This window comes from Carassius carassius, chromosome 48, assembly GCF_963082965.1.
Source record: "Carassius carassius chromosome 48, fCarCar2.1, whole genome shotgun sequence".
NCBI classification, from domain to species: Eukaryota; Metazoa; Chordata; class Actinopteri; order Cypriniformes; family Cyprinidae; genus Carassius; species Carassius carassius.
This window is the reverse complement of record NC_081802.1, coordinates 4761316-4778242: the sequence shown is the minus strand read 5'-3', so window position 1 is coordinate 4778242 and position 16927 is coordinate 4761316. Positions and strand designations below refer to the sequence as shown.

Genomic DNA, 16927 nt, shown 5'->3' with positions numbered 1-16927 from the left:
ATTGTTGTTTCTTTAGAAAAATAAAGAACAATAAAACAGTACTGTACATCTGGTTGGCCTCAGAATGTGTACATCTGTCTGGCAATAAGACCAAAAAAAAAATTGTACAAAATTTGTAGCATTAGCCAAAAAAACATTCCATGGGTCAAAATGATTGATTTTTCTTTTATGCCAAAAATCATTAGGATATTAAGTAAAGATCATGTTCCATGAAGATATTTTGCTAATTTCCTATTGTAAATATAGTAAAACTTAATTTTTGATTAGTAATATGCATTGCTAATAACTTCATTTGGACAACTTTAAAGATGATTTTCTCAATGTTTAGATTTTTTTCTTTTTTTTTTGCACCCTCAGATTCCAGATTTTCAAATAGCTGTATCTCAACCAAATATTGTCTGATCCTAATAAACCATACATCAATAGAAAGATTATTTATGTATATGATGTATTATGACCCTTAAGACACAATTCATTTAACAGTAATACAATAAAGACCAAAAAAAAAAGCAAAGGAAAGGAAAGGAAAAATGCAATAAAGATACAAATGAAACGAACAGTACTTAAAGTTTTTATGCTAAGTATTAACAGCCTACTTCAGAAATGTAATAATCGAATGTAAAATAAATAAAAAACAGTATCCTATGTTTCTTATTAAAGCTACAAAAGTCCTTCAGTCAATCGCAGTGAGTGATGTTCTCGTTGTCTTTTGTTGGATTAATATTAAGATCAGTCAGCAGCAGGAATATTAGCCTGCTGTCACTTTAAGAGCCGCACACATCTAATTTACTGTTACACATGTATTTTCATCAAGGTATATACAGAATGTCTTAAGTTGAGTTTAATACCTTTTACTACCTTTTTTAATACCTTCAAAATATTTTTTAATACCAGCGCCATTTCAAGCTGCAACTGTAGTGGCGTAAATTAAATCTCTTTCTTTCTCTTAAGGCCATGAATTAAGCACAGGTGTTATTCAGATTAAGATGATACATTTAAGTAAAGCGGAGGGATTAATCAAGATGTCACATTGGGCCTTTGTCCATAGTTTTGGCTTCACAGGGCTTATTGCTTTATTAGACAACCTTAGCCTGTAATTATAGCATTATTAACCTAAAGTAAAACACGAGCCAAGTGTTGGGCTACACTTGACTGTGATAGATATGTCAGGACTGTTTGGTCAAAGTTAGATCATTGGTTCAGCTGTGGCTCACTATTGGTGGTACTCCATTAAACATACAATATAATAATTTAAACAAAATACCCATAATTTATGTTTGGCTTTATCAGAGCCATGCTAAGCTTTCAATTTAAGGCGAGACACTGCAGGTGAACAGGGTAAAAAAAAAAAAAAACTAATAGTTATCACCTTACTAAGTTGATTGATTACATTGATAATTGCAACAAATAAAGTTTTCTGAAAACTTATGTTTAACTATGCAAATGAGGCATTAGACTGGAGCTATTAATCCTGAATTTGCATATTTAACAGGTAAATTGGTCTACTCCAACCTCCACTTAATTAAATCAATTTTCCAATTTTATAGCTACTATTACCGAAAATCAACAGTAGGCTAAATAATAAAATGATAACAAATGCGTGAAAATGTTAGAATACAAACAACTGTAAGCATATAGGTCTACCAAACATTATACAGGCCCTCCAGGATTTCACAGTTTTTTTGTGTGTGATTTTTGTGATCAAAATTACTGATTTTCCTGTGGCTTTTCTCAAAATTTGCAATTATATTTGCGGCATTTCTTATTGTTTTGCAGTGAAAATATACCACAGAGAACATTCTTCTAACACTGTTATGACTTTTCTGACTTGGAGAACCACTGTAGGGCTCCAGACTAACGTTTGAGGACACCAGCACCAGTGCCATTGAGTTCTACAGAAGGTGTCTCCAGCACCCGACAGTAAAGCACTCACCCTAATCACACATCTACATCTCAGAGACATCTAATGTCTGCATTTACATATGCAAGATGTATTTTTAAGAGTGCTTGTTCATCTGCAGTAGGTCTCTAAGATGTTCCCTGTCAGATGTCAAACAGACATTTATTAGAATGCATGTGAAACTGCTTCTGAGACCTTTATCAGATTACACAGCAGATGATTCCTAGATCTTTAGCAGACGTCTTACACATCTAATAAATATATATTACATCTGCTAAAATGTACTTTAATTATTGTCATTCATAACGTCTAAATATAATTTAATGAATACAAAAATATATAGGCTATATTAGGGAGTGGAAATGACCTGTAAGTTCTTCTCTGCAGCCATCTACTAGTGGTTATTAAATATATATTTTTTTAATTTTTAAATAAGCGTTTGCTTTCCTACATTATAAAACTTTTAGTTTTATACATGTGGGAAACCTATTCAAGATTAACAAATATCGTCACATTAAAAATAACTTTCAAATTCGGTAATACTTGTGTGAAGAAAAGTTGTGTGAAGCATTTAAAATCACTCGAAAACATTAGACTATTTCTGGCACAAGTTGTCCCTGTGGTTTACTGTTAAATCCATGGTCAATGGTGGAGATTTTGTGTGCATTGAACAATGTTTTTCCTGGTTTCCACATCAGTGGCGTTTGTTCTGATATCAGCTTTAACAGAATTTCTTGAATTGCTTCTCACAAGATTTCACAGAGATGTTGATTCTGTGTTGAATTGGACTGCTTTCTTTACTGTATCTCCCTGCGTTGTGTATAGCAGTGTTGTGTCTCCGGCTCGAGCAGATAAACGGTCTGCGCAGCCCAAACTAGTAGCGCGGATTCGTTCCGCTTTTGGTTTGTTTATCCAATGTAGCTCTTGTAAATCGGCCTTTCTTTGAATGTGCATTGCGATGATGTCAAGGGACGCTTCTAAGTCCACATTCTGCAGAAATTTTGTGGCAATAATGAAAATTTGCGATCTTTTGCGAAAATTGGTCCAAAAACTTGCATTTTCCCATGTTTTAATTACTGAATGGAAGTGATCTCTCGTACATGTTTGGCAGCAAGCCAGCCTGTTTCAGCGCGTGCGAACGAACACCTCACACGATATCGCTCAGGTCCTACTCTCAACATATAAATAAATCCACACAAATTTTAGAAGAAAGGCCTGCACTTAACACAAATTGAAAATGTATCTGAAAACAAAATTGGGCGCGAAAATTTGATACCTCGTCAGATGATGTTTATTACTTTTTAATGCCCTTAATTTTGGCTAATTTAATTTACTACCTTTTACAACTCCACGGACACCCTGTTCATTCTCAACTTCACTGTTGGCTTAAGACATACCCAACAAGGGTTTACGTGAATGATCACAAATTTGAGTAATGACACATTTTTGTATTTTGTATGTTTTTTGTATTTGACTATTTAAGCATGTACCTGTGTCAGAGCACATGCACAGAGAGCCTCCTGAGGTTAAAATTAAGTAAATACACAGATAAATCTAATAAACTTTAGTAAACCAGGCTAATCCCATTTTGTGTATTTTACTGATTTACACATGAAGTTTGGACTTTATGGAGGAGCGAAAGCGCAAATTGCTGGAGACAAAAATGTATTAATTTTGTAGCTCTATTTAATAAGGTATAAATAATGTATATAATTTAAACAAATGTGAATGTTAAAAAGGGTTTTCCAAGTAACAGCCATTATGACAGCCATTTGAAAACTTTTCTCCCATTTTAGTTAATTGGATGCTGCTAAATAAATCTATAACGGATGCTTTCTTAGGGAAAAATCCTTTGGAATGAAGCATGGCAACTCTTTAGTCCTACAGAAATCAAACCAGTCCTGGATAATGTAACTGTAGCTCAACTTGGGTCTCGCTGTAAAAAGAAATTATATACTACAGCAAAACTGCTAGATGTGATAAAACTAATAATCAAAAATTAGCTGAATATTTTCTTTATTTTGTGTTCCTCAAACTTAATTTTGGGTCTGAATGGGTTAAGATGGGGGGGTGGGCTACAGAGAGAGAAGAGAGGCTCTGCTCAGGAAACATATGGAACAAATCTTCAGGTTGGCCTGATTCGCTGCTGCCACGTCTTGCATACCGGCATCTCCAAAAAAAAAAAAAACTCACAACAGGTTTGGATCATTTAGGATCGCTGAGCCCCAGAAAACACCTGAGGGATTCAGACACAGATTTAAAATGGTTTAAAGCTACACCAATACATCACAATCAGCGTAAACCCTCAGATGTGAACAATTCTGCACAGAAGTCAATCATCATGAAATATCTGATATTATCAGATATTACTGTAGTTTGATGCTTCAGATGAAATGTTTTTATTGAGCTTTTAATAAACCTTAGCGTCTCAAAGAGCACATGAGGATGAATTCTTGCAAACGCAAAGTAAGCTTGTGTAAAATGTGAGCACATAACTATGAAGAACTGATTCTAGGTCTAGTTTAGATCTTTTTTACACACACCTCATGCTTTTCCCCCCATACGATTTCCCTCCAAAGTAAATGCCTTCGAACTAAGACAGAAAACAACCGCCCAGCTTGTTTTTATCAGCCTTTTTCAAGAGGGCCACCAGACCACTTCCCTCCTCTGGAACATTTTCCAAAGAAATAAACACTGTTTTGTTCAGACACACATTTGTGGATGCCGTTTTTTTTTATTTTATTTTTTATTTTAAGGTTCAAATGGTCCATAAACTATAAATCATGGTACTTGCATGCAGGTAAAACTATGACAAATGGTGTTTACACCAAGACTACTTTTGTGTCAGTCAACAGTAAAACATTTATTTAACTGGAAAAATGTCATTAAAACGCAAATCTGATTGCAAACGTCTATTCACACTTCCTAGTCAATAAAGCACAGGTGTGACAATTAAAATGCAATGCATGTGTTCATTTGCATATTCCCCAGAAGCAATAGTCATCCAAATATTTGCACATTGCTAAAAAGCGTTGCCCAGGCTTGTGTAGAATGCATGCAACTGCTCATCTATCCCAAGCCTGCATGTTAAAGTCACATTATGACAACAAATAAACCAGGCAACGTTTCTCAAAGACCGAAAATATGGCTTGCACAACACATTTTGTTCAGTTTTCACCCCCTTCCTCACAAAAATGGCCCAAAAGAACCTCTAGGGATCACAATTTTTTTACCCGCAGTAGCATTCATGATGCAGAGACTTCTCAGTGTCTGTCATGTGGGCAGCAGCAAAAACAAATCTTCCAGCTGACAGAATGAGTGCTAAGGGGTCTGTCTTGCCAACTCTGAAAAAACACTCTGTAGATGGCTCATGAGAGACCGTCTGTGGTCTCAGATACAGTACAAGCACTGGAAAAAGTTGTCATGTTGCAGAAGGCCTCCATATAGTGAGCTAGAAATGTCTAAACCAATTTAATTTAACCCACTTAATCATTGCCAATGCATTTTAGGCCAGTTTTGCCAATGTTCCTTCTCACTTAATAAATATGTTGGAGGAACACTGGCTAGTTCTGGTTACAGTATATAGTATAATATTTATTATGTAGAGTTAATATTACACTTTAAATCTTGCATAACATTAGCTGCACAAGTGCAACACCTGTCAGGAGTCTGGCCTTAATTAAGTGGGTTAAATTTTTACTGTCCACAATCATGTGGACTGGATACTACGCTATTCCTTCCAGAACTATGTCTGGAAACTTCAACCTCACCTCATCTCAACAAAAGGGGAAAAGAAGAATCAGATGAGACCACGAGGCTTTCCTGAGGTCACCGAACACATGCAACCAAACGCTTCCAGAATCACTTCCACAGTAAAAGAGGCAGATCTCAATCTCTCCTGAAACGCCTAATGCTGCCGCGGGGGAAACCACAGAGGTAAATCTTTCACGCTCGTCCCAGGAGAAAAAACATTTCCCCGCTTTAGGCAACATCGTTCAAGCTGAAGGGGTCCCCTGCTGCTGGGTTTCATCTTGGGCGCTTGGTGTTCACAATCTCACTCGAAAAACAACCCCACAGGTATGACAACATGATTTTAAAGATCGTGCACTATATGAGGCTGAGTAACGAAATCAAAGGAGTTACTTTAATTCTGATTGGTGTGGGATTTTATAGAATTGGCATTCGTGTCTGCAAAATGAATTGAGCTATACTATAAATAGTGGTTTTAGCAACCTACATGCCAAAGTCAAGTACCATATTTAAATGGCAATGCATATCTAAAACTTAGTATAAGAAGAATTTAAAAAATGTGGCACATCTTTTCTCATGTTCAAAGGGCCAATCAAAATGTATCAATTCCTCTAGATGTAGTTTCCAGCTATGAGAGAGATTAGTATGATTGATTAATGAAAACGAGCTTCAAATTTACAGGATAAGTCATTATATAATGGAGAAACATTAAAATCATAGCCAACATACCAATATGTCAAAGTTCTGCAGAAGACAAGGAAATTGCTACGGAAAGAAAGTTTGTCATACTGAGCAGTTAGTTAAATTAAATTTAAAAAATTTTACTCTGTATTTTTTGGATCACTTTTCTAGCTGCTTTGCCGGTTTGTATTATTACTATGACCAAACTACATTTTGTTACGTTTGGGAGAATGTTACATCAAATATAAATAATAATCCAAGAAGACAGAGTTCTTTCATATTGCAAGGGAGTGTCCACCTCTCCAAAATGGTTGTTTGTGCTTAGAAGTTAGAGAAAAAAACCACAACATAAATACCTATTAATACTAGGTCAGTCGACCACTGAGGTTTCACTTTCAACAGGCACAGTAAAAACCCCGCTGAGATAATTGATCCCAGACATTACAACAGAAGAGAATGCGAAACAAATATCAACATTTACAGAAAAATGTCTTATTTCCCAAAGTATGTGCAATTAGAGGTGTTTAGTCTTCTGGAAAAGTCTTGAAATCTCATTTTGGATCATTTCAGCTGTGATCACTTTCTATTCACATTCTGCTTCTATGTGGAACCCAGTCTAAATTCAATATTTTTGTAATAAAATATTGAAGATATTACTATTACATTGATTACTTCAGTCATAGCAATTTGATCTAAATGAATAAAATCACTCTAAAATACACAAGGTTTAGCATCAGCATTCCTAATAAACATGTTCTTATGATTAAAATACAATGTTTTTTTGTGTCTGTTCCAAACAGGAAAAGCACAGTAAACCATGGCACCATCACACATCTTGACAATACTGTCTTTGCTTTTGCTTTCTGGAGTTCCGGTACTTTCTCAAGACTATGAAACCAACAATTTGGATTACGACACGGAGGACTCTTCGCCTGAAGATCCTCTACTTTCTATACCTCAACAACCTGATTATGATGGCCAATTAATGTATTGGTATGAATGTGCCAGCGAGTGTTCCTGTCCCCCGTCCTATCCTTTTGCCATGTATTGTGACTCCCGAAAACTCACGGCAGTTCCCAACATCCCAGGACACATTCGCCACTTGTACATTCAGCATAACGACATAGAAGAGATAACTTCGAAGCCTTTCATCAACGCCACGTCCCTGAGGGAAATCAACCTCAGCTACAACAAGCTCCAATCATCTAAGCTGGATAAAGATGTCTTTAGTATACTCAAAGAACTCATTCAGTTACACCTTGAGCATAATAATCTGGAAGACATTCCTTCGCCTCTGCCAAAAACCCTTAAAAGGCTTCATCTGGGCTTTAATAAAATTTCAAAGATACCAGCTGATGCCACACGAGAGCTTACGAAACTTACAGTGCTGGATTTGTGCAGCAACAGACTAACAGATGCAGGGATTAAAGGAAAGATCCTATCTGACATGAAGAGCCTCACGCAAATCAACATGTGCAACAATAAGCTCAAGTCCATGCCAGCGGACCTTCCAGAATCGATCCAGCAGATATCGCTGGAAAACAACTCAATCAGCTCCATACCGGCAGGCTACTTTAAGAAGACTCCTAATCTTCTGTCTCTTCGCATGCCACACAATAAACTCAAATCCGTTGCATACAATGCCTTTAACCTGTCCAAACTGATGGAGCTCCATTTGGGCCATAACCAGCTCTTCAAACCCTTTTTTGTCCCCAGGACCTTGGAACATCTTTATCTAAATCACAATGACTTTAAAGGTAGGACCGAACCCGTGGACTAAAACATGAAGGGCTCTTCAAGAAATGTCAAACGTATCAATCTAATGATGGCATATGTCTCTTTGCAGATCTGAATATCTCTGTGATGTGTCCGTCACTGGATCTTGCCAACCCTAACATGCTGACCTACATTCGTCTCGACAACAATAAGCTGACAGGACCAGTGGACTACTACGCTTACAGATGTTTCCCAAGGCTGGTAATGATATTTTATGGAATTCAAAGGAAGGACGATGAAGAGGACTCTGAAACCAAAAAATATGAAAAACCCAACCGACCAAAAAGGCCTGGAGGCAACAAAGCTATCAACTAGATAGAATATACAGATTTGGCAGATATAGTTCAACACACCAAACTATTAATTCTCCAAAGACTGAGACTGAGACTATTGAAATATTATCAAAATACATATATTAGTCATTTTAAACATTCTATTTGATTTTCTGCTTGCATAGTTTTGCTTTAATGCATCTTAATTATCATAAAACGTGTCCAAAATTGGATTGCTATGTGCGGAAAGTACAGATTTTCTTTTCTTTTTTTCTTTTGCACAATGTCACTTTTCTCTCCGTGAATACAATATAAAGCATTTATCTTCACTAAGACACTGCACTGCAATGCATGTGAATTCCTGCAAAATGTAATAAATAGCAAAACTCTTGTTTTCTGCTGAAATTACTGAAAAATGCTACTGAAGCCAGAAAAGTATCTAAGAGGAACTTATATAAAGTACAAAGTCAAATAAACAATACAGCAATAGTATTGCATGCAAATAAAGTGATAGTCCATTAGTTTAATGGAATAAACATCTTGTTGAAACCAACTGTAATGTCTGGGGCACTATACTTTAAAGACTCACTAGATGGCGGCATTTATTGGAAGACTTGTTATTACAAAACAATACGTTTAAATATCAAAAATTATTATTTTTCATCAAAATCACTGAACAAATAAATTAGCATTCGACTGTGGTCAATTGCTACTAAGTATACAGACTTCTTTGACGGACTAGCAGTTCATAACCCTCTGACTATCCAATAATAAAAACAAGTATTTTTGCACAATCTTCCACTCCAGTTTTTTTTAGAGTAGAGGAATTACATTTAAACATCTGAAATCCTCCAAATCAAGTCATGTGGTGAAGAAACCACCCTGATGGAGAAATGAACCACAGACGAACAGCACTGTAAAAACATTTCCAAGTATTTGGCCCTTTTCCCAGTACAGTCAATTTTTACAGGTTGGCATAATTGTTAACACACCTGTAATGTTATTCATTCTCTATTTTCATCTCTTCATCTCGCATGTTTATTTCGAGGGGCCCTCCGTAAAACAGTCACATGTTTCCTATTAAACATGTTTTTCTTCACTTTAACCGTAAAGTGTCTGTTTTATAGAAGAGCTCTGTTGTTCTTTTGTAATTCATTTTATTTGGTTTTAATTAAATGTATATAGGCAAACTTGTGAATTTCACAAACAAACTGAAAATGCTTAATCACAGTTCAGATACAGTGATGGACATCTATTACCAAAGAATTCATCCTAATGCCTTGGTATCGATACATTTTTTTTTAATTTCCTGGTGGTATTTTATAAATAAACTAGTAACGTATCTGCCATTGCCATTAGCCCTTGATAGGCTCAGACTACAGATTGTGGTGGGATATTTGAAACACTATAATATGGTGAAAACACATGTTACATTTAGGATACTTTTGATATCAAGTTTTGCTGGTTAGCTTTGTCCTTAACCGGTTACAAGATGACCTACAATCTAAAACATGACATTTCTGAAATTATATTGTTCAAAAATTTTTTTATTAAATACTAGGAAATGAATATAAAATAGGAAATATACAAAGACAGTTTACTACAGAAAACTACAGTTCAGTTCAATTAACTACAAAAAAAACATTAAAATGGTTTAAGAACATAACAGCGTTTGTACAGATACTGCAAAATAAAATTCCAGGACTTTCAAATACTTTTTTGGTTTTCAAGGACTAAAATCAGATTTATCAATCAATATTGTTATCATCTTTCAAATTATAATAAATAAACTAACACAACAAAATGGTACAAATAAAGTGCAGCACATGCAAAGAATGCAATGACTGACTGTGGCAACTTCAACATTTGAAAGGATACTATGAAAAAGTTATCGCTTTCCTTATTCAAACAAATTTTTTTTCATGAATATATGATTGAGCTGAAGAATGAAAGCTATGTCATACACTATCATATGTGCTCATAGACACTAGGGGTGTGACAAAATGCAGATACTTGGTTCACTTGAACGAGTCAATGTTTTTATACTTTAAGAAGTATTCAAATGATAAAATATTTGTCTTTTAATCACAAAAAGTGTAACAATGCAGTTGTATTTTGAAATGTTTTAACTAATCTAGAGCTTAACTAATGATTATTTTGCTAATCAAGTAGGGGTGGGCGATATGAGCTAAAATTCATATCACAATATTTTACACTGTATAGGCAATATCGATATTATATTGCGACATGAGAAAAAAATGTAAGAAATTATTTTAACCTCATATAGCTAAAAAATAATAATAATTTGTGAGGGATTGGACATAGACCTTAAAAGTATTTTTTTTTTATTGTACTATTGTTTTTTTTTTTTTTAAGTGCAAATATGCAACATGAGGTAGGTCTTTATGAATTAAATAAAATAAAATATTGTGTGTTTGAGTAGACCAGTGGTTCCCAAACTTTTTCTCCTGGAACCACCTTTTGTAGTGTAAAAATATTTTCAGTTTCAGTTTGTTTTGCAAAATAATCTGCTGACTTTACACGATTCCTCAATTTGGAAACCAGTAGAGCAGGCGATTTGTGCTCTATTAATTTGGTCTGTTACGATGCTTTATGATTACTAATGCCTGTGTAGTACGGGCGTTGCACACAGAGGACAAAAATGTTCATCCTCAACCCTTTATCGTCATTTGTGTTCAAATCAAATCTGACAGAACAAAATATTTAGAAATGGATTTGTTTTTGTCTAATGCTTGTAAACGGCTTGGTGATGTTTCATGTGATTCAACGACATTTAAATCAATTTAATTTTAATATCTGGCCACATGCAAAGTCCGAAACTTTTATTTTGAATTTACTGTAAAAGCTAAAAGTAAACAATGAACAATATAACAAGGTTACAGAGAGATGGACAACTGGGCAACTCAAAGAATCTGGACCTGGTCTATCTTAATACCCTGTCACATTTCTGTGTTAACATCGTCCTCCCATTGTCTTGTTGCTTTTCTTGCTTCTCTGAGAAGCAAAAAAGATGAATTAGAAAAATACAGAGCTAAGAAAAGCCAAACACGCCTCATGTTCCAAGAGATCAACATACATCAAATTCTGAACTACAAATCTCCAATGCAAAACTTAGTCCTTTTTTTCGTTGCCTTCTGCTCTCTTTTACAAACTATTTTTTCCAATGGACCACAAACATGGCCAAACCCTGCAGGCGACACAGTGGTCTGATCAACTCAAATGGGAAAGTGAAGGGTTAAAGTCTGTTCCATAAACTCCCACTTAAGGATCTCCTCTGGCAGCCTGTGGTGGGGCTTAAAATCCTGATTTGACAGATCACATTTTACTTACAGGCACCAAGAAAATAGCCAACCACTGCCTGCACTGCGCTTCTGCTCTTTAACGTGGCAGAACACATCCAAGAGTCTTGAGATACAATGGGATCGAGGCTGAGAATGCTCATATCAGCAGTCATAGTGGCATCATGTATGCTCTCAGCATCTGGTGCACACTATCACACTCACAGGTATCACAGACTGGAGGATGTAGCACTTACTGAGGAAACCGATGCAAGGGCACAGAGGAATAAGGTAAACTTTGTGTTTTTATTTCATGACTAATTGTTATCTTATGCAAACGGTGACAGAACAGAATATTTAGAAATGGGTTTGTTTTTGTCTAATGCTTGTCCATTTTATATACGGTATGCATTTTAATTTTGGGTTCATCTGATTTCATTTGTGTTTAGTTTAATTGATTTTGCTTGTTCCTACTTCAACAATTAACTAACCCATATATGACACATGGAATCTAATGCAACATATTAAATCATATCTATTATATTAAAAAAATGACCTACAGTAAATGTTCTAAATAAACTGCTAATTAAAATGTTTATAATGCAAACTATTAAGGACCAATTCTCACTATAAACTAGTTGCTTATTAGCATGCACATTATTAACATATTGGCTGTTTATTAGTACTTATAAGGCACATATTAAATGCTTTATTCTGCATGACAATATTTTAGATCCCCTCCATACCTAAACTTCTCAACTACATTACTAACTATTAATAAGCAGCAAATTAGGAGTTTGTTCAGTGAAAACTCTTAATTAATAGTGAATATGTGTTCCCCATTCTAAAGTGTTACACAAATACATACATATATACATAATGCCAATTTAAACTTAATATAAAAACTGATTAACATGTCAAATATATTCAGTATTAAGATTATAAATTTACTGCATTCCAATTTAAAAAAAACAATTATTACTGATTATTAATATTTTACTATGTAACTAATGATTCAAAATGACTTGTTTATTCACATTTATTTAAAGTATGCTAAGTGACTTAAGCCTAAGTAAATTACACCACACATTTACAGGTTTACATATGTTACATTTCCACCATAAAATCAGATTACTTCCATGTACTTATGGTTTTGAGACCATACTTTTTTCAAATAAACAACTCTGTGTGGAAGCTGTCTGATTAGTCAGCAGTTGTTTTAGAGGAGTTCCCTCAGGCTCAAATTCTCCCACCCACAGCTTCACGCTAACTCATAGGTCTGACACTGTCAGGGTGATTTAACAGATGCCTGAAGACACACAGGTCCAAACAGAGGCTCGCCCCAACAAGCCCAAAGTGATAACAGTTATTCATGAACAGGATGTCAGAGTAGTAAACTCAAAAAATAACCTGTCATACAATTTCTCACCCACGTCATTACAAACCCTCATGTTATGACTTTTTTTCATCCATGAAACACAAAAGGAGATTGAGACTGTTTTCCATGAATTGATAACGAACAGGGTTTTTGTAGCTTCAAATCTTCAAAAAGACTGCAAACGTACCTTAAAAGTGTCATTAAAAAAATTATTCTGACATAATACGAGAACTTTCTGTGATGAAAAGGTACAAATTCAAGTAATTCAAAAAACAAAAAATGTTTTCGAATGCTACTAAATGATCCAGATGCAATGGTAAACGGTTGACTTGATGGGAATACTGTCAGTGAATAAGATAGATGTCAATCTTTTTTCATGTAAAGCTCTCTTATGACAACTTTTATCCAACCGTTATTCTTCATTGTAACCAAATACACAGGACTTTCTCCATCCTTCAGAATTCCTCCTTTTGATTTCTACAGAAGAAGGTCACACAGGTATGAAAGCCCATTTCCACTACTGAATAAAAATAAAGGTATCTGCAATTTTTTATCTCACAATTCCAATTTATTTATTTATTTTTTACAGTTGCGAGTTTAAAATCTCACAGTTAAAAATGTTTTTCTCAGAAGTGTGAGTTTTTATTTCTCACACCGAGTTATAAAATCAGAATTCTGAGATATAAACTCGAAATGGTGAGAAAAAAAGTCAGATGTTTTTTTATTTAGTGGCAGAAATGGGCTTCCATATGCAGGTTTGAAACGACATGACAACAGAACATGAATTGTTCGTTTAACATTAATGGAAAGGCAAAAAAAACCAAGACATTAATTATTGATGTTCAACCTGAATGTGGCATTCTTCTCAAAAACTGTACCAACTAATGAAGCCATTTTACAGAGAGCGACAGATGACACCCCCGATGACTCTACCCCATTGGCTCCTGGAGGAGACTCTTCAGGTAACGAATAATTGACACTTGGTCAACTGTCTGAAAAGAATGAGTGATGGGCTCTTTTTGAAAACCACACGTTACTCACAAGAGCCCTTATTTGTTCACGAGTTATGTCTATGTGAGTTGGAAGCTTCATTAACTTAAATTAAATTTTGTTCATGTTTCCAGACCTTCCAACTTGTCTACTGTGTGTGTGTCTAACTGGATCTGTCTACTGCGAGGAGGTCGACCCAGAGATGACGGCAGTGCCAGCTCTGCCAAAGGAGACAAACTACCTCTACGCTCGGTACAACAAGATAAAAAAGATATCAGCCAAAGATTTCAGAGATATCGGTGAGTTCTTCCTTACTTGACTTGCTCTGGCATTCTCGTTGACCCCCCTTTTGTTGGGGGAACAAATACAATCCTTGTGGACAGGATAAGGGATTGCCCCTTAAGGAGAGCAGGAGGCAAACAGCTGCTTCTTTTCAGAAACAACCCACAATTCATTTCATCCAAAAGATTTCCAAATGTTAAGGGACATGATAGACAAACCACAATGTGATCACAAGAGATTGTGAGTTTGTTTTCCATTGCATAAAGACATCGATCACATTTTGGAACCACAACATCCTACAAAACATGTGTTGACAAAAACTTGCAAATGTGGTAAACTACTCTGTTTGCAGCAGTGCATCATGGGTTGAACAAAGTTAGTTAGAGACCTTTAGGGGCCTCATGCATCAAAGGTTTTAAAAAAAAGTTTATTGGATAATTAGTTGAATATATATAGGGTATTCACAATTGATGCTAATAAAACACTCGATAATAAGTTGACTTTTGACAGCACAAAAAAATAAAACTTTTAACAAAAACTGCAATAACTACAAAAAATGAACTACGTGGACGGCAGGAGTGTCATGTCTACACCAAACTGTCTTGGTGTCTAACAAATGACGCTTAACTTTCACATTATCGATTTAATGCTCTTCTGTCCATTTCCATTCATCCACTATAGTTACTCTGAAGAGAATCGACTTCACGGGAAATATCATTTCTGAGATTGAAGACGGTGCGTTTGCTAAGCTTACCATGCTAGAGGAGCTCTCACTAGCCGAAAACCAGCTGGTCAAGCTACCAATGCTACCGGCGAAATTAGTCTCCTTCAATGCTAACCACAACAATCTGAGGACCAAAGGAATCAAGTCAAATGCTTTCAAGGTAAAGAGCCACAAATTACACTATCTGTTGGAAAACACTTCTAGGCAACGCACAACCCTTTTAGACTTTTTCCATTTATAGAAAGAATACCCTACCGAATTGATTTAATCAAGACAATTTTTGACTTTTTAAAGAATATTTTAATCTTTTGCTCTCACTTCCAGAAATTAAGCAAACTGACACATCTGTATCTTGCTCACAATGAACTGGAGGCGGTTCCTCTCATTCCAGAGACTGTCCGCACACTTCACATACAGGTTTGAAAGCTGAACGTGTTTTGCATGCTGACAAGTCTTCTGCACAGAATTTTTTTTTTTTTAAACGCAACATCTTTAAGGAACTCTAACCCCTTCTCTTGCTGTGCTTTTTAGAACAATAACATTTCAAGCGTGACTGTGGACACCTTCTGCAAAAGTAACAACACATACTACATCCGCTCCAATATGAACGAAATCCGTATGGATGGAAATCCAGTCAACCTCGGCCAGTACCCCAACAGTTTCACATGCCTGCATTCTCTGCCAATTGGGCGATACCAATGAAAACAGAATCAAAAGGTACACTACAGTGAGAAGTCCTTGGATAGCAAATGATGATGACTAAAACCAAGAAGCAAAAGTCCTTCAGTCTCCTGGTGCCTGAGCACAGACGAGTGTAGAAGCTAATATCATGAGAACCTGTATTATACATCTAGTTATGTAACAGCTGCCCAAACACTTAAAATTTCCTCTTGATATTGACTTTGTAGATGAACCTGAACCGCAAGTCTTTGAAAGAATAACTTCATATCCATTGTAAATAACCACTGGAGGCTACTGCTTAGAAAAATGTGAGATCATGAAAAGCTGCAGTCAAGCTTCTAGTGTTCCTCAGAACTCTGTGAATTTCTGACACCTCTAGTACTGTTAAATGGTCTTTCTTTAGATGAAATTAAGATGCCTGCTAAGTTAATTAGAAGGCGAGGAACTCATGCCAAGTTCCAACTGATCTTTCCCAGCTGGCTTTTACTTTGATATTTTGAATATTATTTATATGCTAAATTTGTAATTACTACCTATATGTGAATTAAACATGAATAGAGTGTACAGTAAAGCATTGTATGAAATCAACATGTTATTTTTGCTTTTGTTGTTCAAATACACTTTTATTTCTTCCTAAAAACGTGTGACTAGTTTGTTTTTATCTTTTACAACTATGCCAGACTGTAGATTAAGCAAAAAAAAAAAGGCAGTTTCAAAAACAGATCAAAACAACTGTCTGCAAATTGCAAACCCAAATATTTTGCACACAGAAACTTCTGGAAAAAGTGGGGTAATATTGTTCCATTTAACCAGCCAAATTGGCAGCGATCACAGCACAATGATCCAAGCAAAAAATTGAATGTTTTTCATATTGACTTGAAGGCTTCATTCCCAAACTTTCACTGCCATCGAGTCATGGAATGTGTTCCCAATCTGACATTCAGCAATCTTTCTCATACTCTTGAGTATAAGTCTCATGATATATACATATTAGGGGGAAGTACTTACAAGAAGAGAAATGCAAGTGGAGAACTTTGTTATTCCATGTAGAATCTTTGATAGACATATTTCTCTCAAAGGAATTAATTAAACCCTGTGTCTTTGTTTTGGATACTGATAAAAAATTACTAACAAAAGAAAATAAATGTATAGCCTGAATGCACAGTAAGTCATTTTGAATAAAAGCGTCTGCTA

General features: G+C 35.4%; 3 protein-coding genes across 5 annotated transcripts in view; 2 read left to right on the top strand and 1 right to left on the bottom strand.

Moving 5' to 3' along the window:
* The window catches only part of cenpp (centromere protein P), a 56736-nt gene that overhangs the window by 25205 nt on the left and 14604 nt on the right, over positions 1 to 16927 (bottom strand). The window lies entirely within an intron of this gene.
* LOC132131507 (osteomodulin-like) lies at positions 5646 to 8467 on the top strand. 2 transcript variants are annotated; one of them, XM_059543550.1, is made up of 3 exons: positions 5646 to 5836; positions 7132 to 8088; positions 8178 to 8467. In XM_059543550.1, the coding sequence occupies exons 2-3, from the start codon at positions 7149 to 7151 to the stop codon at positions 8420 to 8422; spliced, it is 1185 nt and encodes a 394-aa protein (XP_059399533.1). In that variant the 5' UTR covers positions 5646 to 5836; positions 7132 to 7148; the 3' UTR covers positions 8423 to 8467. The 2 variants fall into 2 exon arrangements, with proteins under 2 accessions (XP_059399533.1, XP_059399532.1); XM_059543549.1 differs by having other exon boundaries at positions 5646 to 5977.
* On the top strand, positions 11706 to 16304 carry LOC132131208 (mimecan-like). Its single transcript, XM_059543217.1, has 6 exons — positions 11706 to 11969; positions 13958 to 14018; positions 14181 to 14345; positions 15010 to 15212; positions 15377 to 15469; positions 15584 to 16304. The coding sequence occupies exons 1-6, from the start codon at positions 11817 to 11819 to the stop codon at positions 15752 to 15754; spliced, it is 846 nt and encodes a 281-aa protein (XP_059399200.1). The 5' UTR covers positions 11706 to 11816; the 3' UTR covers positions 15755 to 16304.

Coding starts and splice junctions, on each gene's coding strand:
- LOC132131507 (XM_059543550.1), top strand. CDS start 7,149: ATGGCACCATCACACATCTTGACAATACTGTCTTTGCTTTTGCTTTCT. Junction 8,089..8,177: donor AAATCACAATGACTTTAAAG/GTAGGACCGAAC, acceptor GTCTCTTTGCAG/ATCTGAATATCTCTGTGATG.
- LOC132131208 (XM_059543217.1), top strand. CDS start 11,817: ATGGGATCGAGGCTGAGAATGCTCATATCAGCAGTCATAGTGGCATCA. Junction 14,346..15,009: donor CAAAGATTTCAGAGATATCG/GTGAGTTCTTCC, acceptor CATCCACTATAG/TTACTCTGAAGAGAATCGAC. Junction 15,213..15,376: donor TCAAGTCAAATGCTTTCAAG/GTAAAGAGCCAC, acceptor TCTCACTTCCAG/AAATTAAGCAAACTGACACA.